Raw genomic sequence first — 27763 nt, 5'->3', positions numbered from 1 at the left:
ATAAAAATGCTACAATAAGTGCACACAGCTTCTGAGTGGGCAGCACTTGACACATTATACTATTTATATAGTGTTTCATTTTGTTATGGTTTATATTAGTAAAGCCATTCACATGAAATATCTGTATTAGTATGCACTGATACATAGAGGTATACTGATGCCTAACCTGCTGGGAGTCAAATAGTAAATGCAAATATTTAAAATGAGAAGTTAATTTGAACAAAATGAGATCAACCAAGGACTACAGCTGATATATGTGTATACATATTGTGGTACTGGCGTTCTAAAAGTAGCTAGTAGGGGAAAATGAGAATATGTTCTGCACTGTATACAGGGATGGAGTCCAAATTTAGGAATGTGATTGGAACCTTTATAAAACGTTGTGGCTGTGTTCAATCAAACCATAAAATGCATTTGCAAATACTATTTGACTCACAGTAAGGCATAATTTAAAGCCTGTTGAACAATAATAAACTTTTTTTTCGAAGCTTAACCTTTATGATTTTAAAATTCTACCTCACCATTTGCTAGTAGTGAATAAATACCTTGCATTTCAGGACAATTTAGAGTATTTAATTCAACAGCACATGAACTGATTTATCCCACAGTTGTCTAAAAATGAAGATAATCTGGTAAAAAGGTAATAAAAAGCAGCTTTTGTGAAATTCAGAGGAAGTTTGCAAAGACCGATGTGAGCAAGTGAGTGAGCCTCTTTCTGTTAAGATTACTATCATGGTGGAGATGTCGACGTAGTGGAATGTGAGTGTGATTCAAGAATCATGATAGGAGTCAGTCAATATAAATCTTTAAAAGGCTTGGAGTAGTTAAACATCAGATAGTCCATGTAGTAGAAGTCATATACTCGCTGTCTCTCCAAAGTGCTGACCTGTGAAAAGTATTTTTCTGTGATCTGCATTGAGGTCCTCTTGTCAGTGGGGTTCCTATCTTTAAAACTGGGCAGCGTGAGGTTGGGTGGAGCCCCAGCCAATCGCAGCAGAAAGTTGGACTCTTCCTCCATGTTCTCAAACTTGCCGATGAAGTCGTAGTCTATGAGACAGGGGTTGCAGAGCTGGTTTGCCTGCTCCCAGTGGATGTCCATCCCCACGGGCCGGTGGACGTCCAGCAGGTACTGGACAAACTCCTTAAATGTGACTCCGTTGCCTGTTTTCAGGGCTGCCCAAGACGGATTCACCCTGTATTTGGAGATGATGGGTTTCCCAAACAGGGAGTGGTAGTAGTTGTTGGGATTCTCAAACTTGTCCCTGTAAGCTGACACCATTCTCTCCATGGGCTCACGGACAAACATGACTTTGGTGTAGGTTTCCAGACGGTGCATGATTCCCTGTCGGTCAAAGCTATCAAGCTTCTTAAGATGGTCTCCGTAGTGGACGGTGTCGTGTTTTATGCTCTGGGTATTGGAGGCCTGGCCTGCTAGTACCATCAGCGTCCTCTTCCAGTTGGAGCAGCCGGCCTTGGGCACCTGGCAGTACAACAGCTTGTACTTATCCTCCACAAAGAGGTGTTTCACATGATGCCGTGTAATGGTCTTTGAGATGCTGCTTTTGTACTTGGCACAGATCTCCTTCATCAGCTGCTGGCGAGCTTCTAGGACGCTGGAGAGCTTTTTCCAGCTCTCAGGGGAAAAAGAGCCCGAGGCACAGGAGGAGAAAATTGGGGATGAGGAGGAAATTGAGGATGAGGAGGAAACAGCGGATGAGGAGGAAACCGAGGTTGAGGAGGGTGAGGAAACATTGTTTTTGGTGTTGTGGATCGGGGGACTTGTTTTCAGCAGTTTGCGGTGTCTTTTGGAGACATGGAGAGAGCCGATGTCCTGCTCTCGAGACCCAGGGGTGGCCGTCTGCCTGCTCTTCTCAAAGTGCGGGAACTGCATCGGCGGGATCGGGCTGGACAGGAGGCCTTCTGCAGCTTGGAGGTCCTGGTAGTTGTCAGACTTGCCTCTCTCACGGTCTTGGGTAGAAAGAGTCTGTAAAACAATGACAACAGGGGTTGAAGTTGAGAGCAGTGTTCAGACCAAACAAGCAATGCATTTCTTTGAAGATATGCATGAGATTTCTGAGTTTTGCTGAATGCTGTGGTAAATCTAAGCTTTATTGCCAGACCTACTCCACGTGTTTCATTCTCAAAAAGACCACTTGATGGTGCTGTTTCACCACACCTTGAACAAAGGTCTAACTTTGTTACAGGCAAATGTCACACACTGCCCAATGCCATCCATGACCTATCAATAAACTGAGCTGTAATACCATATAAATGTCTTATAAACACTTAATGGGGAATCTAAATTAGAGTCATCTACTGTCTGATTACCATCAGATGATGCCCAAGGCCATCAGGCATTCTGACATTTTATTTCAATTAAATGCTGTAATGGCATCATAAAGCCAATGGACTGGATGTATAATTTTAATTTTACAACAGACAAGGTGATGAGACCATCATGAATCTTGGTCCATCCCCCTCCTGACTTAAATAGCCATATTCTTTCGTCTGCAGGGACATCTGGAGGGGGAAAAAGAGGAGTGGTTCCTCCTTGTCTGTTTAATGTGCAAGGCGAGTGTGAGGCAGAAACCTATACGCCAGACATCACGTTCCTCAGGGTTTGCACTGCTGTAAGTCTCTCACTGGTGCTGATGATCACAGCAGGGAACAGAGTAAGCAGGGGTCAGTTGAGAGAACATAGTGCATGTCTGACATAAAAACCTAGTTGACGGATTGTCTTGGAGTGGGTTACCTGAACCTTGTAGCTTGTAGAATGATAAAGATATGCTTCAAAGACCTTCATAATGATGCGTGACAGTTCAGAAGACATTTTTACCCTGTATTTGTTTACTCAGACCTCGGAGCTTTAAACAGGATGATTCATTCCTTTCCAACTTGCAATTAACAGTTTAAAATACAGAATCTGATCTCAAAATGAAAAGCGTGGCTACACAGGGATGAATTATCACAGGCCATTTTAGTTCTCCAGTAGTAACTAACACCTGAAAGGCCTAATCTAAAAAAACAAAACAAACAAACCAAAAAGCTTCTTATTAATCCGTGTGACTTTCTTTTGTTTAAATGCTGGCTTTTATTACATTGACCAGAAAAGTACGGCAACCCTTTAGATTTGTATTCATAAGACTTTTATGAATAAACTTGTCTGAAAACATGCTCAGATCTTTATATAAGCCACAGTTATGAACAAAAGCAATCAATTTTAACTATGCTATTGTATTGCTCTAATCCATATTCAACAAAACATTTAAATATTCACAGTACAGATTGAAAAGGTGTGTGGAAAAACACTGCAGGTGCAGGTTAGAGGTACTTATTAAAACACTCATTGTCTTTTTCAATTTGCTGTTCACAGTAAGCAGCTGCTGATGTGAATCATGCTGTGCAGAAAAATAAGATCTCAGAAAATGTATGAGACATATAAGGCTGACAACTAATGATCAAAAAGCATTGCACAAGGAACCAAAACAAGTAAAATATTGATCAGTTCACAGTTAGTTAGACAAATTACATGTACACACTGATAATTTAGTAATGTGGCTGCTCTTCATGGACGTGGGACTCCAGCTGAGATGCTGCCAGAAGCTCAAGGCAGAATGTTCAATGAGGTAAAAAAAAAAAAAAAGCTCAGAGTAACAGCTGAAGGCTTTAAAGAGTGGCAGACTCTGTTCATGGGTCTACCATGCTTAAAACGTTGCACAGGCGTGTTGCTGATGTTAGGAAACCACAGAAGAAGCTGCTGCTCTCCAAAGAAATCACCGCTACACATTTGAAGTTTTCCAAAGAGCAACTTGATGCTCCACAGCACTGCTGGGAAAATGGTTTGAGGACTGATGTAACGAATGCGGAATTGTTTGGGAAAAAACAGACAGCACGGTGTCTGAAAAACATCAAAACGTCTTTCCAAAGGTGAAGCACGGCGGAGGGAGCATCATGATTTGGGGCAACTTTGTTGCCTCGGGGTCTAAACATCTAACCATCATAGCAGGGAAAATGAATCCCCAAGTTTATCAAGGAATCTGACAGAGAATATCAGGCTGTCTGCCAGCTGAGGAAGAAGTTAGATGATGCAACAGAGCATACAGCTAAGCATCATCTATTACATCAAACGCAGCAAATAACAACAAGAAGAGTTCACCTTTTGGAGTCGCCCAAGCAGAGACGAGACAAACCCAGTAGGGATGCTGTGGAATCTCGAGAGAGCTGTTCACATGAGACATCCTAAGAATGTAACTCAGCCGAAGCAGCTCTGGCAAGAATAATTCTCTAAAATTCCAGTCTGATCTGCAGCTATGGGAAACACTTGGTTGGGGTCACTGCTATAGCGGATGAGGTTATTGAATCCAAAGGTTTGCTCGCTTTATCAATCAGAATTGTGAATGTTTAATGTGTTCAATAAAGACGTGAAAAATGATAATTCCTCTTGTGCCATTAGTTTAAATAGACCGTGTTGTCTATACTTTTGACTTAGATCAAGATGAAAATCAGAACACATCCTCTCTCTTGTTCCCATGTAGCTGAAAACAGTGAATGTAAACTCACCATAAACATAAGCTTTAGTTGTGGAAGGAAAAAAAAAACAACAAAAAAACCACCAGGTGTGATCATACCCGGAGGAAACAGGCCTGGTTCAACTGGGATCGTTTACTCACTAAACTCAGCCTCAGTCTGACTGACTGAACGCACAGTGTGAGGTCAGCCTTTCTACACAGATGCTATCAGACACGCTGAGAGGTACAAGGCTGACAATCACTTGTTTTTTTTTTTTTGTTGCAATAGATAACAGGTAGGAGCAACCTGTGTGTCTGTGTTTTGGGAGGAATGGAGTAAACACGTACCTCTCTGGACTGCCGCGGAGTGCTTCCAAGCTTCACGCCTGGGGAGAGAGAAGAGAACAGAGACGAGAAAATCAACACTTAAGTAAACAACATGTATTTTTGTCCTTGTGGAAGAGAGTTAGGCGCCTGCGACACATCAGAGGCTCCGATAATTCCATGCTTCCCATCACTCAGAACATCTCCTTTGGATCCCCTGAAAACACCCAGCACTCTACTAGTCCACAGAGGGACGACAGGTAGCTCAATCTGTGTAATGAGCTGCCACATGAATGAAAAGTTGGTAAATGAGTCGTGATCCCAATAGTAAGCAATGAAGATGAGACAAGAGAGGAGGGGGGGAAAAAACAAATGAAAAAAGAAAGGAATTGAACTGAGAGAGACAACAAACCAGCGAAGAGACCTAACGAAGGTTTAAAAAAAGATGTAGTTTGCAAACCAGGAGTAAGAATGAAAGACAAACTAAGTGAGATGTAGTTTGCTGGAGGACAGTGGAAGAGTGATGGAGACGTACAGATTGGTTTTGTGGCAGCCTCGGGGACAGGTGGTTTGTGTATTGGCAGATGTGCAGCAGCAGGACAGACGATGTGTTTAGTGGTCTGTCTCCAGCTGGACATCTCCTTTCCTTAAGTCCCCCCATCTTGCTGATACGTAATCAGGTTGACAGCTCTGAATGGGGCTGCATGGCTGCTGATGGGGAGAGCAAAGACACCTCTGCCTGAGTGGCTTGTCACTTCCAATTTCAGGGTGGAAGTGATAGGAACCTGCACGAGGGGGAGGCGGGGGCCGTAGATGCAGGCCACAACCTTCCCTAAGTGATGAGATGTGCAGAGCCCCATCTCACACTTAAACACGCCTCACTGGGGAACGAATAAAACATGTTGCCCAGATGCGGTGTTGTTTTAGATTAGTATGTGCTAGAGAGCTTTCTGTTGCTGTCTGGCTCTGTGTGTTAAATCTTTATCTTCATTGTTCCGAACAAGACACCGGAGAAAGAGGCAAAAGAATGGGAGGGGGAATAAGAAGAGGAGAGTGCTAAGGAGGTGGCATGTGACATTTTCTGATCTTATTTGGGTGCTGCCGGGTTATTTGATCTCCTAACCCTAATGACAGCTTATGTAGGTTGTGCGGTTTTGATTTCAATTTAAACCACCGTACATTAAACGCATGAATATTTATCACAACACATGTCATTGCCGGGGAAACGTATCCAAGTGCAACAATAGCAACGGTCTTTAACTGTCTGCCGCTGGAAACTGATGAAGTGGCACCGGTCGCTTGTTGCCCTGACCGTCTTGTCACGACACATGCTTGGTTATCGATCTTGAAAACCCCATCAAAGTGGTAATTGAAATCTCCAAAGGTTTAATTGGTTTCTTCTAAGAGGTGTTTTGTCTGGAGGTTGTTACAAGTTTGTCACGGATGTTGATGTCAGTACTGTCTTACTTTACAATCCCACGTTACACACTCAAGCGGAGGAAAATATACACCTTTTATTTGTACCAATCTGATGAACTGACATTTAGGATGAAAATATACGATGAAGATAAAAAAAATCCTTTGTTCTGCAAAGAGGAAAAAACGTGCGAATCAGAAAGAATAAAAATGCAGCCAGGCTAAATTACATTCAAGCCTCGAGGAGTGAACTTAGCATATAGTCGTCCTGAACAGCACTCAGGTGTCACGTTAAAGTTGTTTTGAAAACGACTCTGACATGGCTTGATTTGATTTGACAAATCTCGGCTTAAAAATCTGTTACAAACAGGGTCTGAATTCTGGCTCTGAAAATGCAATTCTGTCTCAAGTGGGGAGGCAAAATTACATTTCATGAGAGGAGCGTTTTTCCATGACAGAGCACAACCGAAAACAAGTAATATAACAATGTAAACTGAATTTCAGAGGGATTTGTAAACATCATTTATCTCTGTAGTATCTATTTGGTTGAGGCTAATAGTTGCTGTTTGATTGCAATTTCACACTCAGTCAATTCTACTCAGTATAACTATGCTATTGATTTTCACCGCTGTGCAGTGAAACGGTGATAAATTGTTAAGAGTGAAGCTTCATCCTGTAGAAAATGCATCCCAGTACTTCCACATACAGATGTAGTAGCTACAGTAGAATATTTTACAAAAAAAAAAGTTATGGCAAATCTGAATATTTATCGCAGGGTTTCATTTGGAGTTGCTTGAGAAGCTCTGGAGGTTTATGCTGCATCCAGATTTGTTGCTACTATTTACTGTCACATTTACAAAAAGCACCGTCTGCGGCACAAACACACAGATTCAGCATAAAAAGCTTCAATGGAGAATTCCGTAATAGAAAGAAAAATAGTCACCCATAAAGCTAAAGTTGTTTTTACCCCCAGGTATTAAATGTCAGAGTCTGGTATTTCTGCTTTTGAAGCTCTAAAGGGTTCCAGTAAACAAATCAACATATAAAATAAACTGTTCACAGCATGCATCAGAAGAAGGCCTCGCTCAAGTTTTGCTTTGATTCGCAGGTATTTCACTGTAATTTCGTTGATGATGGAAGCCGATTTAAAAGCAGAATCGGCTTTTGAGCCTCGTCCTCTGTTGCCCTCTATAATAACCTTGAGCCGCCACCTCTCATTCAGAGACAAAGCCTTTGAATATTCATGCGGACGACCCTGCATTACTGCAAGGATCCACATAAGCAAGGGTCACATCATTAGCGGATCCATTATCATCCTTCCCTCTCAAAGATCCTTGTACAACTCTCCAACAGAGACATACATCAAACATCATCTTTTTCCCTGCCACTGCTGCCGAGGAGGAGCAAAGGACGAAAACAATGTGAAATAATGAGCTTGTTAAGTGAAGGCTTGTGGCCCCATGTTCTGGGAGAACTTGTTAAATGCCTGTTTTCAACCAGAGACAGGCCAGGAGGGTGCTAGAAGCCAGACAAGGCGTGTCCTCCTCCAGCCCACTATTCAGACTAGGCAGTCATGCTGCGCCACCATAAACCTTTCATTAGTCATTCTGCACACTGAGCCACTGTGACCCCAACCAGCTGCACTCCCCTCTCTACCCAGCAAACCACCCACACCTGCACTCTGCACACGCGTTCCTCCTCCACTTGACTCTGTGTGGGAATACAAGGCTCGGGCATGCTGGTGTGGTTTATCAGAGGAAAAACGCTTGAGAATGGAGGTATTAGGCTTTGAGCTCTGGTCTATTGATGTTTTAACTTGTTGTGGTAAGAGATAAAACGATGTTTCAGTTGGTACTGAAATCCTCCAGGACTGGGCCGGAGAGAGCAGCTGCTGGAGGAGAGGGGGAGGTGATGGGTGAGCAATCAGTGATTTGAGATTAAAGATGTGCTTGCAGGGACTCTCTAAAGACCAAACATGAACCTTCTCAAATTTGAGCATATTGTAGTCTGAAGACTGAAGGATTACGATGTTTTTAGGTGTTTACAACGGAAAGAGCAGGTTTGGATAGTTGTGAATCAGTAACGCTTTTTTTGAAGCCAACCAATGACGAGGCGCTGTAAATGAAGCAAAACCAGGACACGTATTCTCTCCTCTAGTTGGAAACATGACATCCTCCCACACACAGTCAATCAGACGGGCTTTACAAAATGATCTGAATTGCTTTATCTGGAAAACTCAGTCACTGAATAATGGGCCAACTCCATCCCAGTATATAAGTATATATATATTGGACAACTCTGCATTTCACAATTTAGATCCAATGCACAATCATGAGGTGTATATTTACTGTGGTACTGCATTAGTCATTCGTTTGTGCCTTCAGAGAGTTGATCAGAAAGAGTTAGAGAAGGACACGACGGTGCTCACTGCAGTTCACGATTACCATCTTCACCTGTAAGCTAGAAAAGAGCCAAACCTCAGTGCAGTTTTTGTGTACTTTCATGAAATGTTCTCCATTTTGTGCTACCTAATATTCACATTCTACTACATTTCAGAGGGAAATATTGTACTTTTTTGCTCTGCTCCAATTTTCTGGCATTAAAAGTTACTACAAACTTTGCACATTAACAATTTACACGCAAAACACACAGCATACAAAATATGATTCAGTGTAATTAGTTAAACTACCCAGCAGTATTTAATGTCTCTCCTTCTCAAATAACTAACACTAAAATGCTTCTTGCATATTAATGCTTTGTCATCTAGATGACCAAAGAAATGTATAATACATCATAAATGATACAAAGCTGTTGGTCACACTGAAGCAGAATGACTGGTGTTTATACTTTAGGCTGCCTTTTGTTCAAAATGCACCAAACAGTGGGATTTAGTGAAAACACTAAGCGTTTGAGCCTGACAAGCAAAACAATTACCTAAAATTAGTTGGAAATCTCTCGAGCTGAAGGTGGCTGCAGAGTTCTGTGACAAATCTTTGCAAGTTTGTTACCATGAGCAACCTCTTTCACATTACGGGTAGTCTTGCCATCCATTTTCAGTACAAAAATGTAGATTATAGGTGCTTTAAGTACATTTTGATGATACTTGATGTAGCATACCTACACTAAAAGGGCGGCATTAAACTTGTTTATCACGGCACCACTTGAATATTAGATCATTAGCTCATCCAAGCGCTGTGATAAATTTAGCATCACACGGCACCGAGAAGCCGCTTGTAATTTCTAAAATCATCCATTTAGCAGAAAGCAAGTGATATTTGTGTAGCCTCTGAATTAGCTGCAGGTTCTGTGCAAAAAAAAAAGTACTGTTACAAAGGGTAAGTTTAGATTAGAAGGGGGAAAAATCATATTAAAAAAGAAAGAAAGAAAAAACCTGAATTAACGAATGAAAGCCTTGAATAAAAAAATACAAAACAACAACAACAAACAAACCCAAAATGAAAGGAAAGCCAACACTGCATTCCAGTGACTTTCTTCTATACAGAAATCTAACTAATGATGGATGTGTTCTTCCACATTAGTCCCGTTGGCCCTTCCTTCTTCTAGACAGACTGTCTGTGAGAGGTCAGAGGCCAGATACATTTAGAACTGACTTTAAAATAGCGTCTTAAAAACGATTACAGATCTGACATTCTGGTGTGCAGCTGATTAAAATGAGGTCAGATATGATATATATTCATCTCCTGGAAATAATGATTAATGGAAATCAGGCTGGATGTTTCTGGGCTCTCGTTTAAGTCACTTCTTAAAGAGAACTTTTCCTGATTTTATTTAAGTTTTATGTGTTATAGCTTTCTATTTCTATCGTATTCTGTGTGCTTATTTTATTTCAGTTGTACTTTATTCTTTATTAGAAGGCACTTTGTAACATTTTTTTTTGAAAAGTGCTCTAAAAATAAAGTTTATTATTATTATTATTATGGTTTAAACATGCATATAACTTTAATTATAATTTTTATTACATGATAGCAAACTGCTAATAGACTACAAGCTAATACATAAACAATACTGCTGAAGCATGTATGCTGACGTTTAAAGTCTCCCTTTGGTGAATGAGACAGACAGAAGGAGGACGTTTGTGTGAGATTGTGTGTGTGTCCTCCAAACAAACTCAAATTTCAGGGTGTTTTCTTCAATACTGGTCTTGACGACTGAATATCTTGTATTATTGAGTCCAGACATGATGTTACAGCGCCTTAATTTTAGGTTTAAAACTGTAGTTAATTCTCTAATATGACGTTCTGGGTGTTAGTAGGAGAAGAAGTTCACAAAGACACAGCAAAGAATGCAATTATGTGCTGCAAGGAGGTTTGGGACGACTCTTGCTGTCTCCAAAAGAGCATTAAATTGTCTGTTGATTGTAAATATCGGACCAGTTTGTTACCTGATGCAGGGAAGGAATGTTCCGTCTAGATCTTGGTTGGTTGCCTTCTCAAAAGGTCTCCTATGTAATTTACCACTGTGAGAAAGAGTCTGGAATTTGGCGTGTGGATCTTCTCTGATAGATCCTGCAATATACCTGTTGTTCTGCTCCTCGGTACGCTACACTGAACAGTTCAAATGCAGGACTTTTTCTTGTAATGCAGTGTTTTTTTATACTGTCCTAATACTATTAATATTATGTATTTTGTGCACACTAATTAATAAAGAACCATAGAATCCCAACTAGTAGCCTAAGAATTAATCTCCCCAGTGTTTATAGATTTGATAATTAAAATGTTTTACTATATTTTATAAAAAAGGACTCGTCAGTCAGTGGAATTCCTGCCTTCCTCCTCTTACTTACTGCTCTACTCAACGCGAAGCAATCAGAAGACTTGTCACCTGCCAGGGTTATATAGCATCAAAGCTGAAATGTCTTCTTTAGAGGCCAGATGACAAGGTTTCATTGTTGTTCCACTTTGCATGGTGATGACTTTTGTATTCATTTGACATTTCTGCTCCATGCTCTGTCTCCTATGACACCTTTTGCATCTGTATTGTTTGTTTCCCAGCACAGGTAAGGGGTGTAGAGTCAGGCTTTTTCATTTAATTTATGACAATGTCACTGTGGCTCCTTTGCTAACCACCAGAGGTTAAAGGTCATTATATTATCATATCATAATTCATCTATACACTGCTTAATCTAGGGTCTAGGGGGGCTGGAGCCTATCCCAGCTGACTCAGGGTGAAGGCAGGGGACACCCTGGACAGGTCACCAGTCTATCACAGGGCTACACTTAGAGACAGACAACCAAGCACATTCACATTCACACCTACGGACAATTTAGAATCACCAATTAACCTCAACAGGTTTTTGGACTTTGTGGGAGGAAGCCGGAGAACCCGGAGAGAACCCACCCTGCACGGGGAAAACATGCAAACTCCACGTAGAAAGATCCCGGGTAGCATCATCACATATTTTATAATATGTTTATTTAAAGAGCCAGAGATGAATGAATGATGGAATGAAATGAGTGGATGTAAGATGTGAGCCAACAACTGTATGATTGCATTTTGTTTAGCACAGAAGAGCTGCATGTTGTAGCTTTGAATAAAATATCAGTATTATGTGTAGATTTAAAACAACAACAACAACATTAACATTTTATAAGCACTGGCTTCCTAACCAGTGCTACGTGTTCACCTGCCTCTTGATCTTCCCTCCTAAATCCAATCACAACATTCGTCTGACCTCCTCAGCACAATTCTTTTTCGGTGCACCTCGGAGGGAGCACACAAGGATTTACGGAGTTAGTGAAATCCATAAATTACATGATGTTCACAGTGGCACATGCGGGCTTCCCCTTCCACCTCTGACCTCACGTCAAGGTCAGCTGTTGGGCGGGCTTGTAAATCATCAGGGATGTGCTCTTTTATTACTTGAAATTCAAATGAAAAAGAGGACACTTCCTCCAATCCCCCTTCACATTAAATCATTGTGGCATCCACGCACCATAAATAACACATGCTTTGGCTCATAATTGTCTGTGGCAGAGCACAGGCTAAGCATACAAAGACTACATCAACATTCAGTGAGAAAAAAAAACTGAGCTCAGCAGAAGACTATTTATAATGTGAGGCAGTGGCGCAGTATTAACACCTTTGCATTACTTTCAGAGCACTTTCTGCTCTGAGGCAGCACAGCTGTGCAGCTCATGTAATATCACTTTGATCCTAAGTATGAGTTTATGAATGGGTTAAATATGCAGCATTATGAAGCAGCGTGCTGCATTAAAGGTACATTTTCATCAAGACTTGATTTAAAATGTTTGATTCCAAAAAATGATGTAATGATCATTTGAAAGTCTGACACCTCGAGGCTACATATTATATTGCTTTTAAAATCATTTTTACAGACAGGATCCTTTTTTCTCAGAGTAATTAAATGATGAAATTGAAGCAACGAGACTTTTTTTTTTTTTTTTCACTCAAAATTGACATATTGTATAGCGCTTTGGGAATAAAAGCTTTCATACGGAGCCAAAAAAAAACTGTGATACTGCATTTAATGATAAGGAGAAGCTGCCTCCGTGGGGCTATAATGTAGGTAGCTATAATAATCTGCCTCATGTTTTAATTTGCTTCAGTCTTGGGCTTCTCTTTCTACGCAATCTTGAAATTCTTTTCTCATGCTGATAGCTTGGGCATGGCACACAGCAGGAGGGGAAATAATGAACCAGGATGATAGGAAGCTGCTGAAAGAGGGTATCAAGTATGGCACTGATTACCATTATGACAATTCCCTTTGACAACAATATATTCTCAGAGCTGATCCTAGTTTTGGTAATTTCAAGGTTAGGAGACGCAAAGTCTTCCTAGGGCAGATTTCCATGGAAACAGAGACCCAGTGAGCTGTACGTGGGGGTGTGGTGGGAGGCGGCTTGTCATAAAACCATGTAGAGGACAGGGCCTGGCAGCTTGCAAGAGGAGGGATGTGTAAACAAATTCTCGCTGTCAGCTGCGAGCTCAGGGTTAAGTGAATTATCTCAGCTGAGACAAGGTGCACAAGGCTTTAATTGGCACATATCTTATTCAGCTGCTTCAGAGCTCTCGACCTATAGGCGCTGCAGCACCGCCTTTGTGAACTTCCTCGCTGATGAAGGGTAGCCAATGGGATACAAGAAGTACACAGCAGAGGGAGATTTTGTGAAGCTTTTCAGTTCAGAAGCCTGAAATTTTTTCAGACAGTGAAATCTGCAGGCAGAGCGGCTCTATGTCCTGGAACTTGCACAAGCACGACTAGATAAAGAAAAGGATTCAGATGAGGAAAAGAGAGGAGTGATGTGTTCTCCTGTATTTATAGCCTGAGTACTGAGTCAACTATTCAAAAGGGAAGAGAAACAGACACACTGCGAGGAGAGCACCGCTTCTGACAAACTTTAAAGACAGCAGTCAACACAGTAATCTGTGAAGGATGTAGGCTGTGGAAATAATTTGACAGTGACATGTATAATAGTTTGACATGGCTTTTTCATACACTGTGTATTAAAGATGGCCATCACCTCCGGGCCTTAAAAGTAGAGCTAACATTATCTTGACTTAATTCTTATGGAAAACCAGCAGGGGGTGACTTATCTGGTTGCAAAACAAAGTCAGACTTTACAGAAATCTACAAGAAAATGACCGTACTTTTTCCTTGATCTGCTACTTCAGTAAACAGCTTCCTACTAAGTTTTAGCGGACAAACATTCAAATATCATAATTGTGATCCGGATACCACCACAACAACCGAGTATTGAATATTCGGGTCCAGCCCTACTAAGTTCATGGTCTCAAACACCAGTTTGAAGATTTTGCTTACAGCACAATATTCATTTTGTGAATGATGGTCCCATTTAAAGCTAAATAGATGCTAGAGTAGGGTCTGTTTTAGGGCGGGGCTACTTTGTGATTGACAGGTCACTTTAATATCACTGTGTCCTAAGGGTGTCAGTCAGTACCATCAATCATTCATTAAGTCCACTTTCAAAAGAGCAAGATCGTGACCGGAAAATTCCAAATGCAAGGCTTTAAAGTGGTCGACCACAAACCAATGGGTGACGTCAAGGTCCAACATTTAAATGCAGTCAATGCGCCTTTGATGAAAAAACGTTTGTCTCAAACTAATTTTCCTTCACCACAATACAAGCATGACAACTAATAACCCTATTATATACAGGTCTTTGTCTTCTGTCTGTGTTTTTATACCATGTGTGGTAATTCCACCAGCACACTTTCTGTCACCAAGTATTTAAAATGTGCAGATGACACACCCATTCATGAGTCCTCGTTAACTCTGCTGCGGCCTATCAAGAAATCAATTACGGGCTTTTCTTTCCTTCACGTACCTCAAGGTCCCTGAAACAAAGGCGACGCCGATCAGCCCCTCCACAGCACGAACCCCTTTCCCATCACTCACATATTGGAGTCACCTTGGACAGTGACCTCATTTACAACCAACACACCACCAAAATCAACAAGTGCTGTCAGTGACGGTTTTCCCAGTCATGTGTAAATAAGGAACCACAGCGCAGCCGCAGACGTTCCCGTCGTACCGCGGAATCAGCCGTTCTGTGTTATGAAGCTATTTGCTCTGAGCTCTGTATCACAAACATAAACAAATTCCTAAAATTTGACATACAGCTGTTCAACTGATTGCTCTCTCCGCTCCCATTTGCTTGTAATAACCTCTCCTGGCCTCACATGGAAAGCACGCACAATTGTACTCCAGACTGACTACCCACTCGGCTGCCACTCTGCCTCCCCCGCCCTCCCCCCTGCTTATACAGGACAATCACGTACAGGAGGGCCTGCATCAGCAAAAGCTTTATTTGCCTTATCCACACCACGTTACATTCAAATAAATAAATACACAGCAAATGAGAACTCCAAAAGACTTGAGAAGTTGCATATTCAGCTGCTTCGGGCACATCAGTTAAAATGGGTGAGGACAGCGTTTGCTCACACTGTTGGACAGCTCCTGGTGCTGAAATAAGGTTTACCAGAAGGAGTCCACACATAAAAAAATAAATAAATAAATGCCACCTGATTCAATTAAACAAGACAATATCTGTTTGAGTTTTTCTCTGTTTGCTCTGAAGAAGCTGTGCATCTCATTACCACAAATGTTAAAGAGATTGTATCATTTGCTGAAAGCCACAGCAACTAAAAAAAGACACTCGGGTCTAAAAGTGGATTAAAAAACAGAAAAGGTAGGGGGATTGTGTTGCTCTCCAGCTTTTTTTTTTTATCATTCACCATATTTTGTCTTTGATTTCAGAGCAACCTGATGGCTTTTATTGAAGAAAGGGTGCTGGCTTTGACTGCACACTTCAAACAAACAAAAGAATTCAGAAACATAATTGTGTAGCTCTGCTGTATTTTAATTTTTTTTTTCTTTTACAACGCCATTTAAAGCTTTGTACACTGGCTTTGGGAGGGATTAAATGAGTTGTTTGATGACCTCTTTTAGGTCTTTTTTTTTTTTCCTCCCACAATTTTTCATTTCTTCTGGATTAAAGTCAACGCCAAATCCTTTTATCATGACCTGTTGGTACACTGGTGGTGCGCTGAGGTGCTGTGATCAGATGCTACTATTTCTTCGTTAAGCCTCCGTGCCCCTGTGTTCACCTCTATTTGCAGTGAGATTGGGAACTGGAATTGGCCCTGTCACTGTTTACGTTGGCCTCTCATTTGAGTTAGCTTCACGTTCTCCTACACACCCCTTGTTTTCCTGTCAGAGCACTACTGATTACAGCTGGGACTGATGAGTCCAGACATGTGAGTAAAGCACAGGGATGGCGGCTGAATACTAAGTGAATAGTTACGGGACCTCCTCAACACACTGATAGATCAACAGATTCAGTATTCACCCTCCGCTTATAGTGCATGTCAGCCGATCACATGGACACGCAGAAAGAAGATTAAAATTCTTCTGGAAGCGCAGTCACTGAATCCTGATTTATGTGTTGATGCAAATTGATAAGATTGTTTCTTGGACACAATCACATGAAGCCAATATACAGATATTTCTTGAAAAACTGCAATTTTGCACTAAAACGCGAATGTAAACTTGTAAAAATACCAAAGCTGCAATTGAAAGGAGAGAATTTAATTATGCAAAATTCACCTCCAGTGTGTCCATTTCACAGGTTACAGACAGAAGACTCATAAATTAAAGTCATGGAGAAAACACACAGATTTTTCAAATTCCTAAACCATCCTGGCAATTTTTTTTTTTTTTAAATACAGCATTTAAACGCTATTTAAACTAGAACAGCTTTACTATGACTGCTGTACCTACCTATGTAAATTCCAGACTATAAGCTGCTACTTTTTTCACACGCTTTGAGCACTGCGGCTTAAACAACGTCGCGGCTAATTTATGGATTTGTACAGATTTGCCTTGAGACGTAAGTGACATTGAGAGCGACAACGAAAGAGAGACTGAGAAAGTGTGTGACGAAGTAATTCTGAGGCTGTTCAATTCTGACACTGTAGAACTTTCGTGGTTTTAGTGCGCAGGAGGAAGATGAAGATAGCATCAATGACTTTTCTTGGTAGACTACTGTAATTGTTATTTTCTTAACCAGCCGTGTTACAGGCACTGTTCAGAAAAAAGCCTTTATGGTACATATTTGTGTATGTTACCGGTATGTATTTAAATAAAAGTTTAAAAAAATCTTTCTTTGTAAATATCTCATGTTACAATGCGGACACCTGTGGCTTATAGACAAGTGCGGCCTATATATGTACAACATTTGTTTTCTTTTTAAAGTTAGCAGGTGCGGCTTATATTCAGGTTGCCTCAATAGTCTTGAATTTACGGTATTAGGAAAGACATACAGAATGATGACCAAGAGCAAATTTGACCTGTCCATACCTTTAACTAGTTTAAGTGTCACCTCACAGTAGTAACACGCTGCAGGTTCTTCCTCGAGGTCTAGCTATGAATTTGGGGATTTACTTAGTGGCTTTCAGCGTACAGGATACAGAGTTGATCTCGACCTTGTAAATCAGGTCAACAAGCAGTAGTTTGAATAAAATCACAAGGTTCCTCAGTCAAGTAATTCCTGTGGTCACATGGCACTAATAAAGGTGACATTAAACCCTCCTTACCTCAGAAAAATAGATGACTGGAACAAGCTTGAGAGTCGTTGACACTGAAGTGTAAATAGCTCAGATCGATTAGCTGTCATGAGCAAACATGAGTTGGGATTAACAGAAGCCGCACCTCGGTTGATGCCTCTAAGAAACCTTAGTTCTTTGTCAGAGGCCTTGAAGCCATGCATTCTTAACATGCCTGCCAGCCCACCTCTGGGCTCCAGCGCTAGACCATCCCAGGCTTTCACAGTGACTCCTGATTAGCTGTAAGCGCTTTCCTGTTTTCCTCATACTCGCCTCTGGTTTCACCTCTGTTTTCCTCTGCATTGCCTCCATTATCATTCTTCCCCCCCTCCAGATGCTGGTCCTTTACTCCATCCTCCCCAAAGTGTCTTATCTCCTCTCTTCCCTCCACGCTATTCCTCTCCAGTGCATCACCTCTGGCTTCCAGTCTCCAGCCTATAATTTCCTCTTGCTCCTGCGTGTGCCCTCAGCGTTGCTCCCCAGCTACATTCATGATAACCAAAACAACGAAAATAGCGGCAAACAATAAGCACGCCTAGAACATCCTTACCACTACAAGTCCTGCAGCTACTTGCAGGTTTCGATGTCTTTAGTCCTGCACGGTAATAACAATGGAAACAATAGTGATAGAAGTTTCCTTCTTTCACACATTTTTTTATTTATTTATTTGAACAGAGGCCTCTAGTTCCACGGTGCTCCATGTGGTTGGGCTCTGACAGGCGGTGAAGTCTTTGTGAACATCTGAACAGAGCGCCACTTACTCAACCTCTCTACAGCTCTGTGCTAATGAGTGTGTGTGTGTGTGTGAGCGCTGCAAAGGGTTGTCACGCTGACTGACACTCCCTTATGCCTGAAATAACTCCTACACACGTCAGGTGGCTGTTGCCCCAAGGTCCCCAGAGCTGAGGTGTCATTTAAGAAACACAACTTGTTTTTGCTGCAGCTTACATGCTGCTGACTGCAAACCCATTGCTGTTGTGGAGGAACCAAAACAAGAAGTAAAGCAACAATTCTGGGACAGATGCTGACAATAGATATGATCAGAAAATGTCAGAAATCGGCAGCTAATGTCACACTGTTCATGCATTCTCTCTGTCTTTGTGAAAGCTCTGCAAAACTGTGCTTCTTTTGATAATTACTCCTGGAATATTGTATATCTTGCACGGAAACATCCCGCAATGACTGATATTATATTTACATACACTTTGCCAGTGCAGGGATCCGAACTAGCTGCTTATTGCTGCCTCTCGCCTGCTGCACCAATAAGCAGAGGTGGAAAGAAAAGCCTCCCTGTCACGAACAGGAGTTTGACACATAGCATCTGACAGCAAAACATTGCAGAATAAACCACTAAGGGAGCATGAACTCAGTTTGCAGGCATTTTTTTATTTAATTTCTTTTTCTCTTTGCCTCGTATGTGAAAGCACCTGGTCAGGTATTCATAAACTACAGTCTTGCTTGGAAAATCAGCTGAAAACCATCCATGGCAAAACGTCTTCGATCCCACAGTGCTCTCCTGGTCTCAGCCTGACTCTGTCTGATTACCTGGCTTCAGCATTTAAAATGCTCATTGAGCCCCAAGCCCTCCCTCGTTCTGCTATCTCAGGCTCCTTTCTTCTCCCTGTCAGGGAAAATGCCAGAGAGGTGCAGTGAGAGCCATGCTCCGCTCCGAGCGCTGGTAATTTGACAGTGAGCAGAGAGGGGTGCAGAATAATTGGAATAGCATTTACGTGTCAATGTGACACTGACGAAGAGAGCTCAACATTTAACGTGTCCGACCGGAATTGGAGGAAAAATGGCGAGTCAGAGATTTCTGGAATAGATTTCACAAGTTGTTTAGCTAAAGAAGTAGTGGGTTAATCAGACAAACTAGACATCTGGCCTTTTGTCAGAGCTGTTTGTGTCTGAGGCTGTGGGAGAGCAGACTGGAGCCACAGCAAATGATGATTTTGGCTAAGCAGTGGTCTTGTGAACAACAAGCCAAGGCTGGCCAGAGTTGGAGCTTACTGATGATTTTAATTGGACTTAACTCAGTGGGGCAGATGCATCTAGAGACAATTGGATGATATGACTGGCAGTTTTCACAGACTGATATTTTTCACACAGCCAATGTGACTGTTATCAGCGGATATAAGAAGTGAGACAGCAAGTGATGTTTGTGTGAAAGGACGCCCGCGCTAAATAAAATCTTAAAGCAGGAAGATGATGTGACTGGCAGGTTTCACATAACTTTTAATTGGTTCCTTTCACTGAACAGTATAGATTCACTTCACAGCCCACAGTGTGAAAAGAGTGAACCTTCCTATTAGTAGATGACAAGAGTCTGTTCGCTGCTGGAGGACCCACATCACTTAAATTTCAGCGACATTGTTGCTTTCCTGCAATTTGGAAAACAGATGCTGAGACATGTTAATTCATCGGAGCATGTGTTTGCGTGCGCCAACGACAGCAAGAGATGTCTACGGTGAAGGCTGATCGCATGAGAAATCCTCACAAGGAATACAAGACGACTGGCTCCAGGCTGCATGACGCTGCTGGCTAGCCAGTGAGGACCACTTTCGTCCCTCCTGTTCTGCTCTCATAGTGGCTGCTGCTGCCAGTCTGAGAGAAGAGGGACAGCACAGTGTAATGAGCAGGATTACCAAGGGAGACTGGCAGGAATAGTATGGTATCAAAGGAAATCCAGTCAGTGAAGGATATTCAGACAGCACTCCCATTCTTTTATTCATTGCCTGCGCGCCCAGAGTGACTCAGCTCACTCTCCTGCTGTCAAACCCTGTCATTATCCATTAGTGTGTTTCTGCCTCGCTGGGGACCGCCCACTGCTACTGCTGCCATGTGTGAGTAGGTGCGCTCATGTTTTGTGTGCGTGCTTTATGAGCAGGTGCACGTGCATGTCGTGCATGGTGCATGTATCTGTGTGTGTGTTGCTATCAGACTCTCTGTGTACATACTTGAGGTTAGAGTTTACCCTGCAGGCTCCTGGTAGTGGGCAGGTTTTCTGCCAGGATTGCTGTAGCCGTGGTAATGCCTTGTTAAGCACTGTGAGTTTGATAAGCAGTAACAAAGCCTCCATTAAGACCATTCACAAAGATAGAAAAGACAGATCGCTTGCTGGGCTTTGAGAGAATGCCCTCTGTGTGTGTGTGCGTGTGTGTGTGTATGTGTGTGTGTGTGTGTGTGTGCGTGTGTGTGTGTGTGTTTATACTCATCGTTATTTTTGGTGTATAATGGCAAGAAGACTTGTAGATTTTTCTACTCTGCAATCGATTCTTTCCTTGTCTGTTTCTTGAAACCAAAATTGTAATTCTTCATTTTATAGGTCAACAAATTTAAAATATTTCATAATATAAGCTTTATAGAAAAAAAAAAATCCTATTCTAATCATCCATCCATCCATTTTCTATACACCGCTTAATCCTCATTAGGGTCGCGGGGGGGCTGGAGCCTATCCCAGCCGACTTAGGGCGAAGGCAGGGGACACCCTGGACAGGTCACCAGTCTATCGCAGGGCTACACTTAGAGTCAGACAACCAAGCACACTCACATTCACACCTACGGACAATTTAGAATTACCAATTAACCTCAGCATGTTTTTGGACTGTGGGAGGAAGCCGGAGAACCCGGAGGGAACCCACGCTGCATGGGGAGAACATGCAAACTCCATGCAGAAAGATTCCGGTGCCCCCACTGGGACGCGAACCGGCAACCTTCTTGCTGCGAGGCAACAGTACTACCAACTGCGCCACCTTGCAGCCCTATTCTAATCATGGCTAGAATAATTATTTCATTATAATTTGGCCCTAATTATAGGGGATATATGTATATCTATATGAACGTAAGTAAAAATTGGTTTATTATTTAAGTATTATTGGAAATAATATTCGCCTCATATATTGAATTCTTTGAAAGACTAATTTCTATTTTGTATGTTTAGTTGAACTGTTGAGCAATGACATAAAACTGCTTACACAAGCAACTCATTCATTAGAAATGCACCTTTTTTCCTATGATTAGTAAAGCGATTCCAGAAAAAATCCAACTACAGACTGGTAAAATAAATACCCCATAAAACAAGATGAGAATTCAGTGTAATTTAAAGTGAGGACAAAAGTCAGACATATGCGAGTTTTGCAGACACTTAGGCCAAATTGGTAATTACAAGATATCGTCATTTTTAAACCATAAAACTATGAACACAGTCATAAAGTCAATGAACTGACTCACTAACAGCATCACAAACAGACACGTCTGTCTCATGTTTCCTAACACAAGCTCTCTGTATAGCAGACATTTTGACATGTTCCAGGCGGGAAAGCACAGATGTAATCAATAACGCCAATGATGGCTGCCCACTGAGACACTTAATCAAACAGAGCTATAATTGAGCTCATTAGTTACACCTGTGCTTTTCTGGATGTATTAGGTCTAAATCCATCCATCCATCCATTAGTTATATTCACTTTACCATGTGGAGGGTCACAGGGATGTGGAACCTGTTCATCTGGTGAGAGGCTCGGTGCACTTTGAACACGATCATCACCGGGCAACGATAACCACTCACTCTCACACATGCAGCCACTTTAGAAAAAACAGTTACCATAAAATGCATGTATGTGAACTGTAGGGGGAGAAAATCCACACTGGCACAGGAAGATCATGCAAACTCCACACAAAAAGGCCTCGACAGGTTGAACAGCGCTCACCACTGAGCTGCCCATTTACTCCAAAATCACCAGCCCTTTATTTTTAATTGACTTCCAACAGAGGAGATGAAGAGAAGATAAGAGTGTCATAATCTGGCTTAGCATCCGCGACAAAAGAATGAGATGCAGGGTGAAAAGCAAGATCTAACTAATTTATTTTGATGGAAGACATGAGGATTAACGCAAAACAAACAAAAACACAATGTGACGCGACAATCAGGGTAGTCAGTAGTGAAGGTGTGTGTGTGTGTGTGTGTGTGGTCGGGTGAACTGTGTGGTGCTGGATATGATTGATGGCACAAAGCAAACAAAGATGCACAGGAAAGAAAAGCTCCACTCAGACTGAGACGGGGAAAGGATTTATGGCGGAAACTCTGGGGTGTAGGTTATTCAGACTATCCTGATGGTCTGCAGCCTCTTATTGCACCGTAGAACTGGAGCATATAGACGAGGTAAACGGGCAAGTGGACCATCGCAGGGGCGAACTGCAAGGGAATGAGTTCGGAGGCACACTTTGATACATGTGGCGCTGTTGCTGCGTCTGTTTCTAACTAACTCACAGTAGGTCCAGTTGGTTTATTGACTGCTTCGGCAGAGCAGTCAAATTTGTGCACAATGTAAGGAATAGTGTCACCCAGTGGCAAGGTCTGTAACGACAAAATGTGTTCATTTAGGTAAAGGATTTCCAAGGTTTCACAATGCCTCACTTGTCACCTAATGTAAGTTATGGCTTTTTTAGAAACTTGTTTGCAAGCGATCTATGAAGCAGCATTGTTCACTAAAACCCAGCAACTCTCACTCTGTCACCGCCGCTGGGAGCGCCGAAGCATATTATTGCCCTTTCTCTTTGTTACTAATGTCATATGCACCTTAAAATTGCTGCAAGGCCAGTTGGTTGAAATTGTTCCAGCTCTGTATAATCAAAAATTCCAGTAGCGGAAAAAAAAAATAAATGCACTTTCGTTTCATCTTGCAGTTCGGCAAAAACTGTGATTCATCAGGAAATGCACTCACGAGAATTGCACTCCAGTCAAGTTGCAAGAGCCCTCGTGTGCTTATGTGAAACTTCATATTTTTCTGGTGGTGTGAGTACATGACAGTGTGAGTATGTGTGTGTGTGTGTGTGTGTTGCAAGAGCCCTCGTGTGCTTATGTGAAACTTCATATTTTTCTGGTGGTGTGAGTACATGACAGTGTGAGTATGTGTGTGTGTGTGTGTGTGTGCGTATGATAAGGAGGCTAAGGAGGCTGGGCCTGAGGCGTTGCTCCTCTTTTCTCTCCGCTCAGCTGTGTTCCCTGAGGAGGGCAGGCAACGGGCCAGAACGCCTGGTAGAGATCCAGATAAGATGGACAGAAAGAGAGAAGGGGATGTGTGCATCAGTGCGTGCGTGTGCATGTGTAAATGAGGGTGGGAGGGCAAACATATATCTTGTCAGAGAGGAGAAAAGAAGAGGAAAATATGATCTAGAAAAAAAAAGAGAGGAAAAAAAAGAAGAGTAAAGTGGGATGAAAACCGATACGCTGAGCCAGAGAGGAGGGACAGATATGATGGAAAGAAACAAAAAATGCTCGAATGATAAGAGACGACTAAGGACAAGAGGGAGATGGAGTGACGCTGAGAGGTAATGGAGAAAGGGACACAGGCAGACTGATGGAAACAAACAGCGAGAGACTAAAAAAAAAAAAAAACAGTAGAGAAAGAAAGCGACTGAAAGAGAAAGACAGAACATAAATGAAACGGAGCTGCTCTCTGTCAGCTGTGCTCACCTGAGGGGAAAGTCTACTTTGGCCTCAACCCAAGTCAACACCAGTGCTGATGTGATTACTTTTTTTCAGTGACAAGTAGAATTACAATTCGACATTGGTAATTACATTTCTTTCAGTAACTCCAAAGCTATCTTCTGGCTAGCTAGGCACTGGTGAGCCTTTATTCAAGATAAACCTGTTGTGTTAACGCCTGTGGCTTCACTGGGAGGATGGGACTGCTGCATGGAGTCATGCTGGCTGACCTAAAAGTAAAACATCTTGTTTCCTTTGTCTCTGGGTGCTGTGCACCAGAGCTGAACAATTAGATTTTTTTTTAACCTCTTGATAAAGCCCCAGTGAAACAAACTATTGACATGTGCAGTGTTCCGCTGCCACTACGTTCAGCATCGAGTCACTAACTGTTCCTGCTCTTTGCTTCTAGGCAGGTAACATACAGCAAGTTAAAGCTTTTTGGCTACAGACAGACGCCTGCTGGGGCTGGAAACGGTGCTATTGAGTGCGGAGACATGAAAGCGAAATTTAAGAACAAAAATTAAACAAAACAAAAAATGTGAAAAAGCCTTTGCATTCATATGAGGTGTGTTGGCGTGTGGCAGCTTTTCAAGTGCTGGAAGAGACACCTTCAAACAAGTTGGACTGAGTTAAAGAAATATAACGACTGATGTAACAGATTATTTTCATCAATTACTGTACAGAAACAACGGGATTCCTTTCTATCATGCCTTTCAAATATTTTCCAACACATGCATATAGGTGAGCATATCAAATCCTCTGTGGCTCTGGTGGAACAGCTGTGCAGGTTACACTGTGAATATGCATCTCACATGTGTCACATTTCCCCCAGCCTCAGGCACATACCTGTTTCCAAACTTCACGCGAGCAGCCAATAATGGAAGCAAACTGAGTCTGCAATCAATTCAATGACTTTCTTAAGACAAAATAATCTGAAGGTTGTAGCACTTGTTATTTTATTGCTTGAAGTGAAAGGAAAAGTGGGTCCATTGGCTCTTGATTCACACAATTTGCATCACAACAAGACGCATCAAAATTTGCAGCCCGACTCATTTACCGGCTTTTACTGTAAGATTTTTATGTGCGAGGTGCAGAAGGAGAGGCAGGTGGAGCAGCCAGCGACAGAGATTGTTTCAGACGGTTATATGCAAGATTAGAAAGTGCTGCAATATAAACATTGTATATTAGGATTTAATGAGGAGCAAACCTAAACAGAAGAAGAGCGTTACAGAAACATCTGTTCACTCTGTAATTCATTGTACCTGCTGTGGGTGTTTAGTGTTCGTCAACTTATTTTCTAATAAATTATGCATTCTGAACTTGGACTGTGAGAAACTAAATTGTATATTGCTTTCTTTAAATATAACCGTTACTTTGCATTTCTTGAGACGGCACCATAGACTGTAAATAAACAAGAAGAACCTTTATTCATAGGTTTCCCATAGACTGTCCTGTGATGGCACTAACCTGCCACGCCCTGAACTCTGTATGATTTTGAGCCTCAATACAATTTAAACAGGGGAAGTGTACAAAAATTCAGAAAAATAAGCCCTACAGACCAAAACCAGTTTTTGTACCAGGCTGTAAATATGTTTATTTCTGCTTTAAAACTGAGCATTTTAACATGTGGGTCAATGGGCAGAGAGTCACTTTAGGAAGCAGCCTCAAGTGGACATTTAAGGAAGTGCAGTTCGTGGTCCTTCTGCTCTAACTTCATTTTTTAGCAGCAAAGAGTTTAGAAGTATTTATTTTGAAACTCAAAATAAACCAAAGTTTTAATGATTTAGAATGTTTTCTGCGATGCATCCTCTGTGCTACTTTTGTTAAGCTAATTAAAAACTGTTTTTACTTTTTCTTGCTGTTGTGAGTCAACATTTTTAATAGCATTCCCCATTAAATTAGACACCTACACTTCTGTATTAAACGCACACCGGGATGAAAAGTGTCTTGAGATGTAAGTACTTTTTCCTCCAAGTGGAAAAACAAGCAACGTAACCATCAGCTCATTCTGCAGCAGTGCCCCTTGCTAAGCTCGCTGTGTGAGTGTTGTTATGAGATGAGCATTAGTACAGTGGCTCCTGTTTCCTAAACCAATTTCAAACAGCTCTGCACAATAAGACGATCAACATTCAGCGCCACTGCCATGTCCAAACTGTCCACGCTTGAGTGAAAACATAATGTTTCCTTTGCAATTACTAGCGGTGTGCAGTTTTGTTAATGTCCAGTAGCCATGAGTGAAAAGAAGTGAGGAATGAGGGCAGTCGGCTTAACAGAGCTGGTGTCAGACTTGGAGAGGAAGACTGATTTACTGTCCATGCTACTACAAAATCAGGTATACATTGTGTTATAAAATGATTCTGTGCAGCTTTGCCGTTTTGTTTGTTACAGTTTGTCTCTTCGATTGAAAGAAAGAATGATCAGAGCTGCACCTTCACACTAAAACTGCTAAAACTGTAGCTGTTACTTACTATTGTCCATCGAAGAACACTTAAAACAACAAGCTACTGGTGCAGGATTAGTGAACTTGACAGAAAGTTGCAGACACATTACCTTCATGAAGTAATAACAAAGATGGCGCAGGTTGAGGTTAGAAAATTTGGAAAATTGGAAAGTCAAGCTACGACATGTTCCACCACATAACTTTGCTAAAGTATCAAATAGGACAGACTGATCATGGATAATAGTGGATGTGTGTTGAGGATAAAGTTGGCCTTCACCTCTCAGCGGCTTTAGAGAGGCTTATTTGCCGGGGAACCGTAGAGGACTGATGGGCAGCTGAGCTTCACTTTGTGTTACTGTGTGTTGCAGAAAGTGTACCCTCTAACACTTCAGCTCCATGCCCAGTCATCTTAGGTTAAAACTATGTAGCTTCCCCAACGCTGTTATTGTTCTGCTTGCTGTTTGATGTTGCTGACCTAAAACTTTAAGCTTATTTTATCATTGCACTCACAGCATCAGGAACGCCGACAATGAAAAAGTGAAAGTAGCTATTCCTTCCCCCTGCTGTGGCTGCCTGCCTTTATAGCAGAATCTTTTTGTCTTGTTTTGTACTGTGTTGTGCTACGAGACTGTGCTGCAGAAATTGGCCGGTTTCTATATCCTCAGCGGGTCGATCGACTGACAGCTCTGATGTTGCATGAAAAGCAGGTTCGACTGATGAGGGCTCCGGCCAAGCGGGAGTTTGGCCGGCAGTGCGTTGCAAGAGCGTTGGCTCTATGGGAGATCTGTGTTATTGAATGGGGCTCACTTTGAACTCAACGCCTTGCTCAGTAGCTAACAATGGACTTATAACAAATGTACCAGTTCTTCAGCTTGTGCAACGTCGACAGCCAGGACAGAAGCCCTGGTGGGCCGTAACAGGGGGCTTAGGGTGTAAATAAAAAAAACAAACAACAACAAAAACAAAACAAAAGGAGAGTTTAGGAGACACAATGATATAAAGAACAGAGTGAGAGAGAGGTAGTGGGAAAAAAATGACACCTAGGGGCAGAGTGAGAGAAATAGAGATAATAAGAAATGAGACGAACAAAAAAGCAAAGAGACACAAGACACAGAAACAGAATACCAGTGGAGTGCAGCAGTACAATATGTGACCCAAATATGACAATGAGCTAAAGCAGAAAGAGAAGTGGGTAGAGATGAGACACTCTCACAGGGCTCTCATACTGTAATTATTCATGAACTGCGGTCAGTCATTCATATCGTGGAGTACCTGTTAGCCGCACGCCGATCCGGTATCAGTTACACCTGTTTTTCTACTGTTTATCTCAGTGTTAATGCTTTGTGCTCTTCATTTACTTTAACCTTTGTCTTTGCTTTTTACATTTCGGAAACATCATAAGTGTGTGGCCGAATGTGGAGGCTGTAACATCATGTAAATGAGTAAAATAAATAAACACTGCTGCCATTTTTTAGTGTGTTTTGC

The 27763-nt window shown here is 41.8% G+C and overlaps 1 protein-coding gene across 1 annotated transcript in view; it reads right to left on the bottom strand.

Annotated features, from left to right (window-relative positions):
• Positions 1–793: 793 nt before the first annotated feature.
• Positions 794–27763, bottom strand: part of chst8 (carbohydrate (N-acetylgalactosamine 4-0) sulfotransferase 8) — a 128765-nt gene continuing 101795 nt past the window's right edge. The window contains exons 2-3 of the mRNA XM_008277655.1: positions 4857–4894; positions 794–1984 (exon numbers count right to left, since the gene is read on the bottom strand). Of these exons, the coding sequence (XP_008275877.1) occupies positions 794–1984; positions 4857–4894 (1229 nt within the window). The remainder of the gene's footprint in view (positions 1985–4856; positions 4895–27763) is intronic.

This window comes from Stegastes partitus, unplaced genomic scaffold (assembly GCF_000690725.1).
Source record: "Stegastes partitus isolate 25-593 unplaced genomic scaffold, Stegastes_partitus-1.0.2 Scaffold104, whole genome shotgun sequence".
In the NCBI taxonomy this organism is placed as follows: Eukaryota; Metazoa; Chordata; class Actinopteri; family Pomacentridae; genus Stegastes; species Stegastes partitus.
This window is presented reverse-complemented; position numbering and strand designations above follow the sequence as displayed.